The following is a 22288-nucleotide window of genomic DNA, read 5'->3' on the forward strand; positions in this document are numbered from 1 at the left end:
GTGGTCCAGAGCTGACACATACATCCATGCATTGCTCTATTTGCAACAAATGATGACAAACACTACTATTGAAAGAGACTAGCGGGGAGGTAGGAAGGTGCATCCCTTGTCTTCTGGAAGCTCCCAGAGCTGATGCGTGCGTTGTGTCTGTCTCCCAGGTGGGCGGTGCGGTGTACTGCGCGGGGCAGGTGGCCCTGGTGCCGTGCACCATGCGGCTGCTGGCCGGCGGCGCTGGCGCTCAGGCAGGCCTGTCCCTCCGCCACGCCGGGCGCGTCCTGCAGGCCGCCAGCCGGGGGGCTGCTCTCCACCACGTCATCTCTGCCACCTGCTACCTGACCCACAGCAACAGCGTTCCTGCCGCCCGCTCCGTGTGGCAGAAGAAGTTGAGAGAATGCAGAAAGGTAGCTGCCCTGCTCGTTTTCTTCTCTCTGGGTTGTCTTCTTTTTCTCTCTGAGTCTTGCAGTAATGTCAGAATTTTCGCAGAACGTTTCAGAAGGGTTCAAGTAAAGGTTTGATTGAACTGTTATGTTCTGGCTCGTAAGTGGTTGTGCACAACTGAGAAAGAAAACTATTTAATAGAAAGTTATATTCACCACTAACTTTGTCTTAATTCCCCAAAGCATTGTGTTAAAGAACTCTTAAGGAACAGTCAATTTCTCTAACAAAAATGTGAACAATACCTCGTTTGAGTTACTTCTGTCCATATAGTTTTGCATAATGACAAAATGGGCATTTTGCTTCAACTTTTTGTGAGTTGTTTAGTCGAGGATTTTTTCCTCACTTGCTTGCAAACAATATTGTATGATAACTGAGTTTAGCAATTTACTGCCCATTGTTGCTTTATATTCAGCTGGACTTCTAAGACGTCATCTGGACATGCCTGTCTGTTGGCCTTTGATTAACAGCATAATAATTTGCAAAGTGATTTATAATGATGCCACAGTAATTCCTGATTTGTGTGTGCCCCTTTCCGTAAAATAGCCATGGAACACACAGACAGCATTAAAATGTAGCGGCTGCAAATGTTGTAAATTAAACTCAACTTCTCCCCAAATGCATAAAAACCAAATGCATAATTGCTATTTAATTTGATATAGCCTAATTATTATGTTTTCTGTGTTCTTGGAAGCATAGAATATGTCCATATTTTTATAGAAGAAGGAAAAAAACACCTGAAACTTCTATTTTTCTACTCCAATCTCTGCACTTGGGAAGTGTCTTCCTGAGTAAAGATATAGACTTCACTTACATGCTTATAGATCTCAACTTGATTTACTAGCAAAAACCACTCCTAAATATTGTTTATTACTCCGCTAAGACGAGATTCAGATCCAGTATTGAATCTGGATTAAATTCACATTTTTAAATATATACTTAAATAAATGTTGTGTTCTGTTGCCAACTAGTAACATACCATGACCATAAACTCTCTCTGCTTTCTGATTTGCAATATATAAGATTGGAAAACAGACTGGTGGTGCTTGCCAGTTCTTTGAAACTTCTCCTTTTTCCATATACAGTCTTCTAGGTTTTCCATAGGTTATTAGGCATACCAGCTACTCTTTATCAAAAAGTCCTTTATTTCTTCCAATTAGCAAGATGACTAGGGAGAATGCACTTCTTTTTTTTTTTTTTTTTTTTTTTTTTTAGCTACCTGAAAAACACTGATGAAGTTGCTTACTTTTGAGCTATCACTAATATTTGTTCCATGTCACTTTTTGATTGTTCAAGCCATAGCTTAAAAAACTGTTTGTTGCCTACATGTACTCCCATGAAGTGATAGCTGCCTGACAATTTTCAGGAATCTTTAACATCCTGCAATTAGACAATCCTGTAGGATGTTCATCAGTATTATGCTGTGCTGATCAGATCATGATTCACTAATGACAGTATCAGAAAGAAAAAAAAATAGATAATGTGTGCCAGAACACCATGTAATAATGCTTTGGAAAAAACCTGAATATAAATGGGAGTGAAATGTTATCAACAGCTGCATGTTCATGTTTCTATAATTTTGTCAATAGGAGGTTCAGACAGAGGAATTAAATTTTTTCCTCAGTATATGCTTTTTTTTAATTATTTTTTATTAGTAGGGGTTTATGTACAAAGTAAAGCAGAGAAAAATACTTATCAAATATTTCTGTTACAAGGAACTAGAGGGGAGAATTACCCTGCCCTAAAAATACCATTGTCCTGTTAATGAAAATAGAGATTTTGTATTGAGAAATGATAAATTGTTCTTTAGTTGTACTTCTGCCTCGGTTATTTCACAGTATCAGTGAAAACAAGTAATGTAGTTTTTAGTTCAGAGCAGCCTTCCAGATCCTGTAAGATACTGTTGTTTTCTGTGGAAGGCAGAATGTGGTAGCCTTACTCTGAAAGCACACTCCTTACCTGTGTGGTTCTGTTCAGGTTTTGGTATCCCAGTGCTACCACGGACAGTTCTGTTGACTACCATGACATGACATAATGGTCTATTTCCACCAAGCAAGCTGAATCAGCCAGACCAAAAGTATCTTCTTATTCTTTATTTTAAGCAGTCGCAACCTAGGGAATTCTTGATAGGAAAAATGATTTTGCAGTTGAAATTGTTCTCCTTCGGTCAACCATGAAAAAAAGGAGTTTGTGCAGATGAAACAGTTCAGCTCAGAACTCATTTTTTGTAAGCTATACATCATAAAACATAGAATTATGTTTTAAAGATGAGATTTAGATTCTGTATTTCTGTCCATTGAATGTTCTGTATTTAGTAGCAAAGAGATGGCATATAAAGATCATTTTATTTAAAATGCTGACTAAATCATATGCATCAGAACTGCCAAAGGTGTTTTTCTTTAGAGCTTGAGAAATCTAGCATTCTGTCATGTGGTCATACCTGGTGAATATCTTCTATATAAATACCACCTGTTTGGCAACTTCCCTTGAATCCTTCTACATTTTTGATGGCAGTAGTAAGTAAAGCACAAAATGATTATATAAATTGTTTAGGACACCAATAAATTGGAATTAACAGCACATAATATCAAGAGAAGTATGAGAATTGTTTTCTGGATATGTTTATATAGCACAAAAGATTACTTGTAAAAGCTAAATGTGGACATGCTGTTGCTGAAAGATTCATTTGAGACAAAGCCACAGGGTCAGACACAGTTAGCTGGACTTTAGAAGACTTCTTGTAATATTGCTAGTGACAATTGTCTTTTAGGAACTTCTTGAATTACAAAGAGAAAGATCAATTACATCTAAATAAATTTAAATATTTTTTTAATTTGGATAAAAAATTAAAAACGTGGATTTCAGATTAATCTATTTTTTTCCTGAGGAAGTATTTAATATATCATAAACAGAGAAGTGGTTCTAGTGAGGATGGGAGGGGACTGTAAGAGGGAGAGCAAACAGTAACAGCAAGCAGTCTGCACCCCCTAGCAACTTCTAAGCTGTTTCAGTCACCCAGCCTCTGGTCCCTTCTTTATTCAAGCATCATTCCTTCCCTCTTACACAACTGCTTTCTACTGCTGTCACCCCGATTTCCCTCACTCCATATGGCAGCTCAGTATCTGCGCTCCCAGCATCATTCCTGCATATAACCCCCTGAGCCTCCCTGAGCTCCACTACCCACAGTCATCAAGGATTGTGTCCTTAGAGCTGGAATCCAGCCCCTGTTCCTCTCTCTTCTTCCATCATATGTCCCTTTGAGTCACAGCATCATTGGAAAAGCCATTTAGGGTGACAGAGGAAACAGAAATCTGGTGCAGGGATGTAAGATTGTAGTAGAAAGGAAAAAAAAAATAAAATAGTGGGGAGGAAAGGATAAGAAAGCAACCTCACCAAGGGTTCACTAAAAGAACACTACCTAAATCACTTGGCAAATTATATTTGGATTGACATATTGAATGTACACGAGAGAGATTTCCTCTGTTAAAACTAAAAAGATTTTGTAAAAATTGAGATCTACAGTGAGGGAGCTGAAGTTATCCCTTAATTCTGTATCTGCATAAAACTGTGTTTTTATTGCTGGAGAAATTAAAATATAGTTAAGGGAAGCAGTGGTTAAAATCAAAAGAGGAAAAAAAAACAGAGGCTGCAAAAATAGCATATAGACAATTATGCAAAAGAATAATCAAAACCTAGGAAATATTAGTGGAATTAACGAATATGAGTACCAGCCATCATTCGCTTTCTTCCACCCTATTTTTAAATTGCATTCCTTCCACAGTTTCTTTGAGATTGCCAGGCATACTTAGGGATATTTCAATACTCTTGAGAGGAGATAAACTGAGGGACCTTCTCTAGTATACCTAGTAGCAGTTGTGTGCTAGAATAATTCCAGTCTAATCCAGCAGTTAGCATTTAGGGCATTTTTGGGCATTGTGTTTTCTTGGTGCTTTTTTTAAGCAGCCAAAAAAAAAAGTAAGCTTATACCATAGCTAAAACTTTCTGGAAGAAGAGCTGACAGTTTTCCAATTAAGTCTCATCTTGTGTTTTTCTTTACTTCACATATTTTAATGACAGTGTCATGTAATATGATGATTTTATAAGCAGTTTTGCTAACTCATTCAGCCGAGTAATCAATAGAAAAAAATAAGCCAGATGGGTTGCAGTCCATTTGTATTGGGTGGGACAGATGGCATTATTGATAGATGGAAATATTCCAAATAATTATTGTATAATGATATAACAGTGACTGTGCCTGCAAAATTTTATTAATTTACTTTGTGAATGCACTTTATTCAGTAGGGCTTGAGTTGTACTATTTAGACACTTCTCTCAATATATTGAGTTGGGAGCTGAGTCTACACCCTGCCTTCTCCTTCCCCTACCCATGGGCTTTCTGTCAGAGACATGCCTGCAGTATTTTGTTAGATAGTTTCAAGTGGTGGATTGTAGTTCTGCCTAATACAACAGATTCCCCTGGGCTGGCTGAGATGGGCAGGATCATTATTACATATTTTTTATACCTCTGAATGCTTGTTTTTTGCTTTCTCTTGTTATCCTCACCAATACAAAGAAGAAATGTGCTGTGCTGTCTCAAGATTTCAGGCATTCCAGCTTGCTTAACTGCTGTGTTTTCTTTTTCTTGCTTCTTGCTAATTCCTGGCAAGACTTGCTGCAGCTAGATAAATAAAATATATAAATTCTGATAAACTGTATAATGAATACTCATTTCCACTGTTGCTATTCAGTTGTATATTCTGTGGAAAAGTACTGTGAATTAATTCTTTCTGTGAGATAAGATCACATTAACTTCCTAGCAGAAAAATTTTGAGGCAGTTTGCTGCTTTTGAAATAAATTTGTTTAGAAAATGTCTGAATGATAAAGATTAGTTTCAGTTATTTTGGTTGGATGAAATATATACAAAACTTGAAGGCAGATTTCTCTGAAAAGTTATCTCTGATTTTTTTGTTATAAAAAGAAAAAGGTTATCAGGAAATACTTTAGTGTATTTAGTACACAATGTTTTGCTATCAGTAGAAAGTTTAGAATTGGTTGTGTTTGTAAGTGAGCCCAAAACATTGGTGAATGGAGATTTTGAGAGTGAAAACAATATATTTTCTTAAGATTAGAAGACCAAGTTACATAGAAAGATAATATTTAATGTAATAGCAAGATGTATTAAAAGCACTATAGGTCATTCTATCTTTATTTTTAGCAAGTCACTTTACACATAGTATTTTTTTTCTTAAATTGTGATATTATATGCCATTTCCCCTCTGAGTTATCATGCTAGGCAGCTGCCAATGTATTTTCCATCCTCAGTAATGAAAAATCTCCTTGGTCTAATACTTTGTGTGACATAAAAATGTATATTTTTACTTTTATAACACTGCTTGCACATGGACATTAGTTGTCTGGTACTCTCCCACCAATAATTTTCTGAACAAACATACTTCAAACTTTAGAAGTTCACCAGCCCATCTTCTTCTGACAGAAGCTTTCTTTTTTTTTTTTTCTTTTTTATGGTAAGAATTCAGGATGAGTGGCTGTGATCCCAGCAAATAGTGCTGCAGTTGACTTTCATTCAGTCAGGAATGCCAGTCAGGTTGTTGACAATATGTGTCTTAATAGTGTGTAATGCAGAAGTGATGGAATAAAGATTCACAGTGTTTTATCTGATATATATTGTGAATGGGTTCCACACTTATTTCAGCACTTGGGTAACTTCATGCCAAATTTTAAAATCTAAATTAAAACCTTTTGGACCAGATTTAAAAACTGCTTAGATGTCAAAAGATGTAAGTATACTCAAACTAGGATTTTTAAAGATATCTAAGTGCAGTCATCTAGGGCACTGGGCCCTTCCAGGGAGCCCCTGTATTGTACCTTCTTTATAATACCATTGGTGCTTTCCTGTAGCATTCCACTTTGCCTTACAAATAATGTAGGTCCCAAGTATAAACAAGTTAAATCTTGAACAAGAATCTGTCTAGCTACATGCAGTTGTTTCCTGGAGTAATTAGTGTGTTTTCATGGCAGTCATTTAGAATGGCATCATGCATCTGTAACAGCAGTCTGTGCATTGTTCAGACATTCCTGTCCTATTTGAAGTATACAGACTGTCATGAATTTAAATAAAATTCATGCATTCTCTAACACTTTATCCTAAGTACAACAGAAGTAGCTTATGCTCAAATAGTGAAAGTTGAACATTTTTCTTGCTGCAAAGGATTGGACAAAGGTTTAAGATCCTTTTTTACCTATAGAGAAAATGACTATAAAACTTAAAATGAAGTATTAAAAAACCTTCCCAGATTTCTGAGAAGATGCATATTTTTTCACCATCCTGAACAGATGTTTCCAAGTCAGTAAGACTCAGGTAAACATTTTTGTCTAATTTATTATATGTATTAATATCTTTATTTAATGCAATTGTTAGATTTCCAAAGAGTGTTGTAAATTGTGTGTCCTATAGATAATACTATAGGTAATACTAACTTAATTGGTATCCTTTTACCAGTTTCTTGAACAAAATAGCCAAAATATTAGTAGTAGAAGCAAACAAGTATTATAAAGGTAAAATGACAGATTAGAGCACTGCTACCTTTAAATTGCCATAAAATATCACATAGGTTAATTAATATGATTTGAAATATCACCAGAAGAAAAATAAATATTTTTGAAAAGCATTGCTGACAGCCAGTACCTATGCTATCAAAAATTCAATAAGAGGAATATGCATGTTTCTGTTTCCTCTTTTTCATCCCATCAGGTTCATGGCATCCGTTTTGCTACTAGATGCTATTTTGAATGTTCCACAGTTGGATGGCCCATGTTCAGAGCACACACTACATTAAATTGCACAGTGCTAGTATGTCTTTCATCTCATGGCTAGTGTATTTAATTTCCCCTGCATTCATATTAGGCAAAGCTTTTCTACTCATTCAAAGAAACTGTAATGGGAATATTTAACACAGGTCAAATGCAGATAGAATATACAGAGGTCCTTGGAAATAGTCTGCCATTTGACACTGGTAAACAATGGTAGGTGAAAAGTTTGCCACTTGAACTTTTTTTTAAAAGAAGGCTGCAATATTATATTTGTAACATTAGGAAAGCCTTAATAATGTTTAAAAATTAGCGTAGTTAACTAAAAGAACATGACTTTAACTAAAGCTATTTTTTGAAATGGAATATATATGTATAAAAATCATATGATTGCATAATAGTTTGAAGAGTATGCATGAATTTAACTGATAAAGTATAAACAAAAATTACGAACAACAGAAAATAAGAGAGGAGACCATTTCTTCTGTGATCATTTGTTGACATAACTACAGATACAATCAAATTCTCAACTGTTATAAGTCAGCATAACTGTGATTTCCTTGAACTGATTTACACTAGTTTATTTTCCATTTACAGGTAATATATCCATTCATTTGAATGTTGTTTTTCAGGTAGACAGAGTGAAGAAATGCTTGTCAAGTTATTCAGCGTGGTAAACAGCCTAGTTTATCCAGGCTGACTGATCTTCCCCTGCAGCAGATACCTTATAAGACTGGTTTTGAGTGATTCTTCATCTCCTTTGCTGAAAACATTAATTCTGTTTTGAGCCTGTCACTTTTGTGCTAAGCAAGAGTGCATATATGCATCCACTGTTCACTCAGGCCAGAACCTCTGGTCAAAAGTCTAATGTGTGATGACTGTGAAAGCCATTAACAGTTTCCCCCCTGAAGCAAGTACCTGTTGTCACTGCCTCATAGAGGGACAAATACCATTTTGGTTGAAAAGTGATCAAGGCCCAACTTTTTCTCAAGAAACTTCCCTGTTAAACTATAGTCCAAATTGCATGTAGGGCACTTTAAATGCCCACAATTAAGGATTGAATTTCAGGATTTCATCACTTTCAAAGTTTTTTGTTCTCCCTTGGATGAGGTAATCCTGTTGTTCAGGACTGAAAGAAGAGCCGTGTTACCACTTCAACCTACATAAACAGTCTTATTAGCAACTCATCCTTCCTAAAACTGTGGCAGGGTAATCTCTTTCAGACCACAAGAGGCATTCAGGGGGGTACTCCAGATCATATGACACACCATGCTCAGCCATAAAAATTGGAGAACTTGGTCTTCCAAGGTGGCTATTCCCCAGAGGCTGGCTGGGCATCAGTCTGCTGGATAGAGGAGGTAAAGGATTGACTTTGCATTGCTGTTTTTATAATGTTCACCTGCTAAAGTGTTCTTACCTCAGCCCAAGTGTTCTCTCATGTTTACTCTTCCTATTGTCCTTCCCATCCTGCCGGGGTTGGGGGGCAAGCAGGTGGCTCTGTGGAGAGGAAGCTGCTGGAACTCAACATCTCAAACAGATTCAGCAAATTATCACTGAAAACAACTCCACAATTAACTAGGAAAATTCATACCTGACCTCCCTCATCAAGCTTCAGTCAAAATTAGAACTCAAAATGTCATCTCTTCCCTTTGAAACTATGCAAGAATCTTTTTCATATCATATATAGATAGATAGATATAGATATAGATATAGATATAGATATAGATATAGATATAGATATAGATATAGATATAGATATAGATATAGATATAGATATAGATATATTTCAATCATATCTATTCAGGTATGTTAATGATCTACTATCAAAAAACCAAAAGGGGGTAATAAAAACGAAATTAACATCTTCATTCTTCCAGTGGAAATACTTCTTTACTATTTTGTTGTAGGATCTTACTAAATTTCAGTACTTGATTATCCTCGTCTCTATTTCTTTGTGCTGGTCATGATAATAATTTCATTTCCTCTTCTTCCTCCTCTTCTCTGAAGGATATCACATGGTCTTCAAAATGAATAATAGATCTTTAGTTTTCTCATTCATAAAAGTCAAAGTAACTCAAAAATTATTTATGCTTTCTTGTACTCCACTTTCAAAAAAGCACGTAAAACAGTGTGAAAGTGAGCTTTTCATTTTGAAACTTCTTCAAATTTTTGCATAGCAAAAATGAACAGTGTTCCCTGGTCAATACCCAGTTACATGCATGCCAGCTAGCACTGAATAAGCTTCCTCCCTCTTCATTGATGAAAAATAAAAATGCATTGAGCTGATATGTTCACTTCTCATCAGTCCTTTGGATGTAACACCAAGGGGGTAACACTTAGATAAAACTTTGATTTTATCTTGGATATTAATCAGTGTTAATATTGGGCAGGTCTTTATGCATCTCACCTTTGTGGAAACACCCCAGCCATCTTCTGTAGGTGACCAAAATAGTTACTTTTGCATATATATCAATGAAGAAACCAGTCTGAAAGAGGATAATGCAACTGTTAGCTGAAGAAAATACTGATTGTGAACCATTTTTAATAAAGATGGTGATTTTGGTAAAGGATTGTTGTAATTTGTCAAAGGAGTGTTTCTGTGGAGTTGCATATAGCAACCCAGTAATGCACAGTCTCATAGGCTCTCTGTGCATGTCCTGCAGAACTACATGGAGGAGGCATACATCTACAGATTTTTCTCTCTCCCTCCTCTTATATGTATTTATGCATATAGACATTATATATATACATATGCACATTACAAGCATATACATGAATATGTATTTGTAATTTTTCTTAGTATTATGACTTTTAACAAGGTTATGTATTAATACGTGTCACTTACTGAAAACATGTCACCATTTTCTGAAAACCTTCCATTCTAATCTTCTGTACAGGGAATCACCTGCCTTCAGGAGTGTGAGTTAAGATCCCATTATATATTTCAGTAGTAATCTGAGACATATTTTAATGTTCAGAAGGAAATTTTTTCCGTACAGCTCATACTGCTGAGAATGGCTACAGATTTAACTAAAACTTGGCTTAGAACTTTGTAGGTTGTTGTGAACTTTCTCTCACAGTGGGTCTGGCTGAGATGGATTTAATTTTCTTTACAGCAGCCCCAATAGGGCTGTGTTTTAGATTTGTGGCTAACACTGTGTTCATAGCAGACCAATATTCAATATTGTCTGTTGCTGGACAATGCCTGGCTTTCTCTTTCTTCTACTTTACCCATACCCAGCAAGAAGTCTGGGGTTTGGCCGAGCTTGGAGGAGTTATAGTTGAGATACCTGAGCTGAATTGACCCAAGTATTATATTGTATTATATAAAATATAGATTCATGCCTGATGATAAAAACTGGAACAGAGGTGAGTTTTTTTCCTAACTTTTTGGGCAGCCCAATATAGTAGATTGTAAGAATGTGCATCATCTAAGTTTAACTTCTATAGCACTGAACTGGGAGAAAACTGGTCCTGCAAAGTCCAAGTTCCAAACTGTATGTAGGGCTTTATTGGTCCATGTAAATGGCTTGAGTTCACAGCATGTCATACGCTATGCCATTCAACCAACCTTGTTTTACAGTCATACCATATTAAAAATGAAAGTAACTGACTAGTCTGTTGAAAACAATATTTGCCTCAAAAATATTCATATACATATAATGGAATGTAAATGTATTTTCCTGTAAAAAAATGTGTTCTAAAAAGCACAATATTCAAAATGAAACTGCTTGCCAGAAAGCCAGTCATATCCTGAGCTGCAGCAGAAGTATGGCCAGCAGGTTTAAGGAGATGATTTTGCCCCTCTGCTCTGCTCTGGAGAGATACCACCATGGGGACTGCATCCAGCTCTGGAGTACTCAGCACAGGAAGGACAATGAACCTATTGAAGCAAGTCCAGAGCAGGACTACCAAGTTGATCAGAGGGATGGAGAACCTCTTCTGTGAGGAAATGCAGAGAGAATTGGGATTGTTAAGCCTGGAAAACAGAGGGCTTTGGGGTGACCAAGTTGCAGCCTTTCAGTAACTCGAAAGAACTTACAGGAAAGATGGGACAAGACTATTTACAAGAGCATGTAGTGACTTCTGATTGGAAGAGATTGAGTTGAGGTTAGATACTAGGAAAGAATTCTTTTCTGTGAGGTTGGTGTGGGACTGACAAGGGTTCCTCGTGGAAATTGTGGGTGTTCTATCCCTAGAGGTCCCTTCAAGGCCAGGCCTGGCTGAGCACCCCAGTCTGGTGGAAGGTGTCCCTGCCCTTGGGTGTATGGACCTAGGTGATCTTCAAGGTCCCAACTGAAGCCATTCTGTGATTCTGTGAAATGATTTTTGATTGCACATCTTTATATCATATTACTAATCAAGGTGGCTACCACAGTGAGGGAGAGGCTGACAGTTACTGGAAGTTTAGCAGTGGCATCAGAGTTTTCAAATTGATTTTCTTCTGTCTCCTACAGCATCAAAATTTTCTTCCTTGTGTACTACAAAATTTAGTTACAGGTTTGACAAGAGTAGCTAATGGTGCTGTACATGTACAGATGAACAGATCATGTAGTTAGAATATGTAAGGTAAAAGCTGATATTCTTTTTGAAAATTGGTTCCAGAGCTCATTGTCAAAGTTCAGAAGGAAGCAGACTTTCAACAAAAAGGTCTTTGCAATCAATGTCCAAAATTCAAATTCTATCATCAAATCTGTTAGCTTTAAAGCCCACAAAGTAGATCTTGACCATTAACTTTGCTCATTTTCTGTCCCATTTGGGTAAACCCATTGCAAATTATTTTCAACTGAAATCCTTCCATCTTGAACATCCTTACTTCACTTCAACTCTTTTTCCTAAGTGCTTATTTTTGACACTACACATGAAGAATAAAAACCCTCAGAGTGACAGTCTGTGATCATGTTTCAAGTGACAGACTTCATTTGCTTTCAGTTTGTATTGCTATCAATTTATGACTTTGTTCCTTAAATACTTATCTTTTTTTTTTCCACATTGTAACTGATATATTGAATGATGTATGTTTGAGAGGTATTTCAAGGATCTTAACCTCAGTCATTAACTGGTTATGTCTTGGCTCAGAAACCTTTAGTTTGCTGAGAGAAAGTTACTATTTTTTAAGCAAATAAAACAGCTTTTCAATATGTAATTACTTTCTTATCAATTTTACATTTTCATGCCCTTTTGAGCATCTAGCATGCAGTGCTTGAATTTACATTTAGCTCTGCATGAACTGCTTTAAATATTATTATTAAGAAGCAAGAAATCAAAAATCAAAGTGAATTTTTAGTACAATAGCAAGGTATAGGAAGGTGGAATTGCAGCAACAGCAGCCTGGATTAGTGTATAGAACTAACTCACAGCTTGATGGAAAATCCCTGCTGGGGAGGAAATGTAGGGGAACTGGCAGAATTTTGCTACATCTGCTCCCTACTGCTAATAAGCTTTAACCCATTTCATTTTTATTATGCTCAATGTTTAGATATTTTGCTTCCAAAATTATATCTGTAACTATGAGAACACATAAAAGGAAGCTCGACAGGTAGGGCTGTTTAAAAATTTAAAACTATCAGCAAGGGATGTTAAAGGCCATAATGAGTGAGGTGGTTGCTTTCTCAGTGTGGGATTTTAGAGTTCAGGCACTTCAATGCTGGTAGAAAAGCTGAGCAGAAGTATTGGGTAAAACTGATTTCATAGCTTGAGTGGCTTGTACAGCCAGAAGGCACCATTAGATTATTTATTCTGACCTGTATATCACAGACCATTACATTTCACCCAGAAATTCCAATTTTGAACTCTGTGAGTACACTGGCACTAGAATGTATCAGACCTTTGGAGTTCAAAATACTTCATGCCACAGGGTGAGAATGAAAAGGCTGAGCTCTGCATGCAGCAGGAGGAGGGTTTGTCAGGTTGGTAAGTACACATGGTAGCATGACAACTTCTGCAGAGTATGGCAAAAAACCAAAGGCTTGTATGGAGTTTACAAAAGTGAAAAACCATTCCTGACCCCTTCGAATTAAGGAAAAAAGATGTAGATATTCTTATTGTATCAGAGCACTTGTACCAGAGTTCTGCTGAAACCAAAAACAGTTCTTTAAAACAAAATAAAATAAAAATTAAAAAATGAAACCTCCACTCCCCAAATCAGCTATAATTTCCAAAAGACTTAATCTGTCTCATGATACATCAGTGGGAGTAATTAAGAGGGAAAATCAGTCATGTCCATTTTTAAAATTAATAATAATTGTCTAATTCTGCATTTCAGGCATTTTGCACCTTTTGCAGACCTGCTGGCAGTGCTTCTCAGTTTCCCATTCCAGACCCATTCACTGCAGTACTTTGAACATGTGTTTTATCTGAATAATCAGTGCTATAACTAATATCTATAACCAACTAAAAATGAGAGGGAAATGGTACTGCGTATTTTCTATTTGATGTTAGCACATGCTTACCATAACTGATTATGCATCTTAAAATCTTTCTTTTACTCTGGTGGGGGCATGATTGTCACATACAATTAGAAAATGTATTTTAAAGAGAGATTGAAATATATAAAATTCGTTGAGTAGTTGAAAATTTGATGTCTGTGGGGCTGATGAGACTGTGCTTTTAGATTATGGGTTAGGACAATATTGTGATACTTACCTGAGGAATGATGCAAAAATAAAAGTAGGAGATGCTTCTTCATTACTGTGCATGCAGAAGCCTATGTCTGTCTTTCAGCAGGCCAGTTTACTTTTTTTTTTTGTTTTCTTTCAATTTATTCTAACAAGGAATTATTTGAGCTTCCTTTGGAAGAAAACTTCCAGTTAATAAGTCCAGAAAACAGAGGTGTTAGCCTAGTTATTGCAGACTCTGTGTGCATTCTTCAGGCTTTCAATTGTTTATTTGTTTCAGAGACTTGTTCAAAGCTGATTATGTCTTCATAGAAATGTGATCATGATTGCTCTTGTTTTGATCCTGTCAGAGCTTCTCTTGTTTCTGAAGTAAAAGGATGAAAACACAGTGATTCAACAATAGAACAGAGAAACAAAATTAACAAGCAAATGATATCCTTCTGTACTAAATATAATCAAAAGAGAGCTTGTAAGGTTGTGTCTTAAACTTCAACAGAGCCCTTTTTTCTATCACACAGAAATGATGAAAATTTATATCACTCCTTGGCCTCTGTTGACAATCATGGTAAAAGACAGAATAGCAAGTTTTTAAATTATTCTGTTTGAGCAATATAAGCTATAGATCATGTAAAGTTATTGAACTCGTTTCTTATGAACTCTCTATTTTCATGAGTTCTATATTTGCTTTGCTTTTTTATGTAATGCTTACCTATTCTTCCTGTGCCACTGTTCAGAGACCATTCATCATGGAATTTTTGATTCTGCAAGGATTTCAACACATTCTTCATGCACTAGAAAGCTGTCTCAACTTATAAATCAAACTTCCTGTATATTTATTGTGGGATTTGGGTCCTAAGAGTGTTGTTACTTAATTTTTCTGGTAGTTTCTTCTGATGTACTTGGTTGACTACTGTAAAATTTTAGCTTATCACCTTGTCTAATCCTAATAATAGCCATCAATATATTGTATAGATTTAAAATTCCCTATACTCTCACTAAAATAACTTGGAATATGGTCATTTCATCCTTCTGCAAGATGCACCTCTGAGAAAAATTAAGCTGTTATGCTTGGCATGTTAATTGTCAACCATTTCATATCTAATTATTCATTTTGCATCACTAGCTACATGCAGATTTCTTTTCAAAATTACTAAGATGAAAATTTAATTTGTATTTTTTTCTAATGTGAGCAGGCAGAATTATAATCATATCAAAAGAATACATTAGTTAGAGATCCACTCAAATTGCAAAAATTGGTTGAAAGCACTCTGAGAAATAGTACTATCTCTAAATTTCTATACTCCTATTTGTTCCCCTGTATCTGCTTTCCCTTTTTCATGTTTCTGTTTTCTAAAGGCAGCTAAAGACCACAAAAAAAGAAAATCTGGAAAATGTGCTATCAGATGCTGCTACAAAAAATACCACTTGGTTTGCTCTAGATTTTCCATGATTCAGTAACACCAAAGTACAAGGTCAGTTTTCCAGTTGACATTGTACAAAATAATTTCTACATGACACAGTGGTTACTGAACCACCTCCAGCTTTGTCCAACATGTTGAGGAATGAGTAAAGAAGACTAAAATTTCTGAAGAACTTGCTTCTTTTCATATTTACAGCATTTATTCTATGACAAATATTCAGTTTGTAAGACTTCATTTTTAGTCTGTCAGTTTTGTGTTAATGTCTTTTCGACATTCACCAAATAATTTGTTTTATTTCAGAAAGAAATACTAAATGTCTGACTATCTTATTTTTGTATGCTTTCCAAAAAGAACATTCTTATCAATTTTATTGTTATAAAACACTATGTTACTCGTTATTTGAATTCAGATGTGCTGTACCAAGAATGCATGTGGCCTATTTATTAGACAAACTAGGATGTTGAAAAGAATTGCTTCTATCCTACTTTTCTTTTGGAACTGACATTTTTATTCTTATGCAGTTTTCCTAGTGGAATCTTTACTTTTTTAAGTCATAAACCTATTGTTGTAAGAGACTCCAGCAAAGCTTAATCTGGATCTCAGGAGTTTGATGCACTCTGTTTAATGCAGGCAGTGTAAAAGAAATTTTAAATGTATTATTTAAAGGCACGTTAATCTTGCCACTGTAATGGTGTAATAATGCATACCATATAAGGTTTTCATAAACTCAGCTTCTAAAAGTAACATCACAGTATCTTTCTTTTTGTTCTCCAAGTCACTTCTTTGTAGAGATAGCAATTATGCATTCATCTCTATCTCTATAGCCTGATTCCATATTCAGCTGAGAGACAGATAGGCCTTAGTCCTTACTAACACAACAAAAAAAATATTTCAAAAAGAATATTTAGAACAAAGAGGGGATAGTCAAACAAATTTATATAATAAATCTTAAAGGTCAAAATGTGTACCTTTTTCAGTTTAATTAGGTTAAATAGTTAAATACTTATACAATAGATTTAAGAAAGGTTTGTCTTTAACTCATTATTCCTTTGTTTTCATTAGAATTTTAATAGAATTTAAATTTCATTAGAATTTTAATAGTTCTGCCTTTGATTTTTTTTTAATTATAAAAAAAAAGTATTTCTAAGATTAGCAACTTTAAAACTAGTTTCTGTGTAAGTTTACAAGCCTTACAGCCCAATGCTTTTCATTTAACTCTGCTCATTCTATTGGATTCTGGTTTGGTTTGTAGCAATATTGTGAATGCATCAGGCATTCATTAGCATGAGAGTATTTTGTGGCTCTCTGAATAAGCACAACGAAAATTGGGCAAATCTTTATTAAGAACTGAGGCACAGAAAATGTAAGGATTTGGTAAACTGTGAATCTATGTGATAATTTCTTGTATCACTGCAAAGCTCAGGAAAGTATTATGCATGCAGCAGTTCAGATAGCACTTGCTTTAATGTAATGTTAATTACAAGTGTAGAAACCTCAATCTCTGTTGTTCACTTTGCTCCTTGGGATATGGAAGAGCTATTTCTGAAGTAAACACCTTGATAAAAGTGTTAGCTAAGGAATGGTTCTACCAAGCTGCCTTTTTTCAAGTTAGACACAAATACCAAGTACAGGAAGTTCCCATTCTTGTTTCCCATTTTTAGATACTTTAATTAATTGTACATTGCTTTATAACTGCAGTACTCAGGCCTTCAACAAGTACTCAGTCAAGCTTTTTGACCTTTTCTATTTTTAACCAAGCATCCATACACTTCTGCAGATTTGGGTTGAGCATCCATCACAGAACCTCTTTAGAGGGGTTAGCACAGAGCAGTCTGCCTGGGTGGCTCCAGTGTGAGGCAGCTGCAAACCCCTGCTCCTGTGGCAGGTGCCTAAAGCAGACAATCGTGCTTGGCACTGTCTGGGACTAATCTGTCATGTTTTAGTTGTCCATGCTGTCTCTATCAGTTAAGGCAGAAATTAAGATATTTATGTCCCCCTAAAAGTAGCATTACAGTTATATATGCGATTCTCCTTTCGGAAAAAGGAGAACAGGAACTTTTTTTTCCTCAGGCGGGGTAACCACATTGAACTCCCACTTCCTCCACCCCAATATTCTGGTGCCAGTACCTCTGCTGAAGAGGCTTAGGCTCTCAAAGCTGTTACCTGCATTCTTCTACTTGACTCTGTGTTCACAATTCACCCATAAAATCAGCTGGAATGTCACAGATGAACATAAAATTCCTTTAGAACCATGGAAATGTTGGAGGGGACTAATTGTGAAAAATCCGTGAGTCCATACAAGAAATCACAGTTCTTTACCAAAGACACCATTAGTATCAGCATAAATGCTTATTTAAGAACATAACAATAACCATAATAGTGTAAACCTTGCTTGGTATTTTGACTCTAAACAGAAGTGAATAGTAAAACCAGTAAAAGCAGACATCTACCCTAATATTGTCCTAACCACAAACTTTTTTAGTTCATATTTAAATTGATCAAATCAATTTTGTTATATAAATCATAATCTTTATATAAATTAGTAACATATAAATTAAAAATAATATAGGAATTTTATTATGTCTCTTTTATAATGACCACTGAATCTGTGTTCTAAGAACTTGTTCAGGCTCCCCTTGAATCCCTGTAAAGTTCTTGCAACCACAGTATCCTACATCAAGGAGTTGTAAGTGTCACCCACCATCGTTCATTTTGAAACCATGCTCTTACTAATGTCATTTGATGGTCCATAACTCATTATACAGAAAGACAAGTGTGCAAAATCATTTCTTATCCCTATACACTCTTTGTATGTCATGTATGACTTTGTAAGCCTCTGTCTTCTCTTTGAGAAGGCTGCAGAACATTTCCAGAAAGATCCTCCCAAGCTTTTGATCATACTTGTCCTTCTCTGAATATATTTTGGATCTAGTATGCTCTTTTTCAGTTGAGAGAGTGAATTGTGAATTTTTTAGTGGCATAAAGTTACCCACTTTGCTTTGTTTCTTTACTTGTTTTCTTAACTGCTATCAGCTTCTGTGGTTCTTTATTAACCAGTCCATGAAGACTTTCCAAGATGTCACTTAGTTTAGCATGGCAGTTTTCTCAGTGTTTACCATCAAAGTAGAGTCAATTTCTCAGCCATCCTAAAATGTGCTCTGTACCTTTGGTTTTTCCTGTGAGTTATTGAAACATGCATCACAAGAAGAATATCAGTATTTTCTTCAAGGTGGGAAAAGTCCTTTCCTGAGCTGTGGGGTTTTTGTAAAGCAATATGTTAAAAAATGTTTGTAGTCCTTCTCTGGATATGAATATAGATACAATGCATATATGGAATGATATAGATGCAATGCATGTATTTAGAAAAATCTGCCTTTTGGCTTCCTTCTTCAAATTTTCTGGATCTCAGTCTTTTGCATCTTTGAGAAATTAAGTAGCAGATGATCCTGTTGGCAAAGGGAAGATATTATGAAACATGTTTTTGAGGGCAATCTAATGTGAGATTCAGTTAGAGCTAAATCACTTGTCTTATCACATTGTTGTCCAAAGTTTTGGGATCTACCATTTCCTAGCATGACAGAATTGGAATTCTGTCATAGTGTGGTCTCTGTTTACATCCATTCCTGAAAATTCGTTGTTGTAGGACCATTTATTTTCAGATGTCTCCTTCATGTGTAACAGATGTTACCTGGTGTCCTTCTCCAACCCTCTTTAAATCAGGTCATGTAAAAGTAGAGCACATAAGTAGCATCTTTCTCCATATAATCTCAGCAGTCAGCCATTGAAGATCTCCTTATTAGAAGATATATCTCCTTATTTATAAGGAAATCTCCTTATATGTAAGGATATAGATCTCCTTATTTTCCCCTGTGACATTCAAACTTCTCTTAGTGCAGAGCTACCTTGTAGTGTTTGTTCCTTGAAAGGATTAAATCCGATGGAAAGGCTAACAATTAGAAATTAGAAATTCAACACACTTTTCCCATTAAATGAAAATAATTTGGAAACTGATAGCTAGTAAAATAGGGATAAAGGGCAAATATCTTGAGATGACAACTACACCCACTGATTAATTAAATTTCTAAATATTTGTAAAATTGCTTTTAAGAAGTCACCGCTTTCAACAGTGTTTGCCCCAACAGATTTGTCTCTCAACAAGAATTTTAGAGCTTCTCAAGAATCATTTGAGAATTATTTTTCAAAAATTATAACTTAAACTACATGCTCTTCTACCTCTTTTTTTCTGATCAGGTCTCTGAAGCTGTAGAAGAAAGACTATACTAAAGCCTGTGCTCCTTTATAGTGCAGTCTACAACAGTATACTTAGGCAAGAACTCTAAAAACATATTTTTATTCATAGTACCACAGCTGTCTGCCAGAAGTGATGAATCTCATTGATGAGCATGCAGAATCAATTGTAAAAACAATTTAGACAATAAAATAATTTCTCTTCATTTTCACTCAATACTTACTTATACTGATTTAGCATCATATATTTTCTTGGCAGACCTTATATATTCATCCTCATTTACCAGACAGGCTATCATAAAGATATTCAGTTCTTTAAGAGAATTGTAAATTTCTGACAGGTAAGTCATAAATGCAGCATCCGAGTGTAACACAAATGTCAGTGATTTCTTGAAAATAAGTCAGAAGTATTATGTTATGTTAGAACTATATCTATAAGATTCTGTAGCCAATAATGAAAGATTGTTCGTCCCCAGTAGCTCTATCATTTGTGCTTTGTGCAAACTCTAAAGCTAAAGGTTATAAATGTTATGGTAGCATACAGGTGCACCATGAGTAGTCTTTCACACAGAATGATTCTCATTTGTTAAATTTGGAAATGTACTTTCTCCTGGCCTTAATTTTCATGTAGGTCTTCATATTCTAAATGGCAGCTGAAGGCAAGCAGAAATAGTGAGTAATTGATTTAACAACCTCAGACAAGTACAGGGAAGTAGAAAAGTTTGTTGTAGTGCTTGATGTGACCTGAGAGAGCTTCTCTAGACTGTTTTTTTTCTAACCAGTACCTCAGCACCTTGGGCCAGCAAAATGGCCTTTAAGCCTGAATGAGCATGACTTTTTTTTTTTTTTCTCAGTGCAAAGCTCCAGTATTTCATCTTTTCAAACTGTTTTACAGCACTCAGAGCAGAATTATATTGACAAGGTTAGAATTCATCTCCTAGAGGAGAATACTGTGCTCCTGTAAAGTGCTAATATAACATTTATGTGTAGCTACCTTAATAACAGCCCTGGCCAGCTAATGAAAGTACTGAAAGCAAACAGTACTCTGTGAGATTTTATTATGACTGAAGTGATTGCAATTTGAGACAAATTGTCCCTATTTCTGTTACCACATCAAAACCAGAAATGCTAAAGCAATTGCTACATGTTTGGGATAGAATTACACTCCACTATCGTTAATATAGAAGTAAGTGCATTTTTCATGTAAACAGCTCACAAGGGTCGAGCATCAAAGATATTCTGTGCAAAATTCTTGTCAATAACTTTGTGAGTGAATTTTGAAATAAAGTGCCTGGAACGTGTCATTATTTCTTCCTTGCAAAGTTGAGAGCAAGTGGCTGAAAATTGAGCTTGTGAATTGAAGGTACTGCGAGTTATGTGGCCTTATCGACTTCAAGCAGAATGACTGGTTTGCCTTGTTATTATTTTTCCTTTCAGAGGTCAGGCAATGGACAATATTAACAGTGTGTACTGGAATGTAAGCAAACTGGTATATAAAAAAAAAGTTATTATCTGTGTACAGAAGATGGTGTCAGTCACTAATATTAAAAATTCCTAATATACTGTCTCTTCATAAAAATTGAAGAAAAAGTAAGGAAAAAAGTAATCCACTGGTCAAAAAAAGTATTTCAACTGCTCAGGTATTTGAAAGGTATTTAAAACCATCAGAAAGAAAATAACTCAGTTACTCAGATGTAGCTGACCAAGTTAGCTAATTATACATGCTGGTTGATGTGAAAACAATTTAAATGTATGTTCTCAATGAGATGTGCTATTTAAAAAACACATTCTATCTTCTAAGAGCATTTGTTCAGGATAATTCTGCTGTTTAGATCTCTCTGAACTATATTTTTTGCTGTATCTGTACTGAATCTTTAATACCCCAACTTTTAAAATAAAACTTATGTAATTTTCTGACTCATTTATGTAATTTTGGTAGTTCCTACCATTTTTTTTATTCTTCAAAAACCTTTGGTACAAACAAAAGTTACCATAAGCAAAAACACTTCTTTTGATGGCAGGATGAATGCAAAATAAATTACTATCAGCTTCCTTTTTAGTGGCACGAGCATAGTAGTGGTTTGAGATTGCAAAATTGAGGAGATACTGTCTGATCAATTCATAATTGCTCAAGAGAACTTTTCAGTAAGCAAAGATGAGGGGAAAAGCAGTTTCCATGAAATAACTATACTGCATATACCTTTTTAATATTTTAACTAAATATGAGCAACATTAATATGTACAACTCTGTAATATGGATAATATTTTTTTTATCTTCTAGGTTGAAGATTCAGAGATGTATAATGATGAAACTGCAGTATCTGGGTTGCTTGCTGTGGTCGTAGTATCTCACCTACCCAGGGATGCTGCCATTGAATGGCATGTTGTTGCAGTAGTTGATGATCCACTCCAGAGAAAACATTTTGCAATGAAGATGTTGTCAGAGGGCTTCCAGATTGAGTGTGAATCTGTGGAGTCTAGTTCTGCATCTTGTGCATCAATCTCTGTACGCCTGAGCTTGGTTTCATCATCCACTTCTCACCTTGATTTGGATGGAGCTCTTCATGACATAGTTGCTATGTTTAAACAAGCTGTCGACAAACTTTCAGAGGACTGCAGTGCCAGTCCTTTGTCCTTTAGAGCTTTCTTCAAGCAGCATGTCTTTGATGCTGAAACACTACGGAAAGGTAAGACTTACTATGATAGGAACCAGGTGTCATACTAAGCATAAGCATTCT

At 35.6% G+C, this 22288-nt stretch overlaps 1 protein-coding gene across 3 annotated transcripts in view; it reads left to right on the forward strand.

The window, feature by feature from the left end:
• The window catches only part of DPH6 (diphthamine biosynthesis 6), a 194332-nt gene that overhangs the window by 132868 nt on the left and 39176 nt on the right, over positions 1-22288 (forward strand). For 2 of the 3 annotated variants that reach the window (XM_079308103.1, XM_079308104.1), the window contains exons 13-14: positions 159-401; positions 21832-22237. In XM_079308103.1, the coding sequence (XP_079164229.1) occupies positions 159-401; positions 21832-22237 (649 nt within the window). The remainder of the gene's footprint in view (positions 1-158; positions 402-21831; positions 22238-22288) is intronic. The other variant, XM_079308105.1, reaches the window with a different exon arrangement.

This window comes from Erithacus rubecula, assembly GCF_903797595.1.
Source record: "Erithacus rubecula genome assembly, chromosome: 6".
Lineage (NCBI taxonomy): Eukaryota > Metazoa > Chordata > Aves > Passeriformes > Muscicapidae > Erithacus > Erithacus rubecula.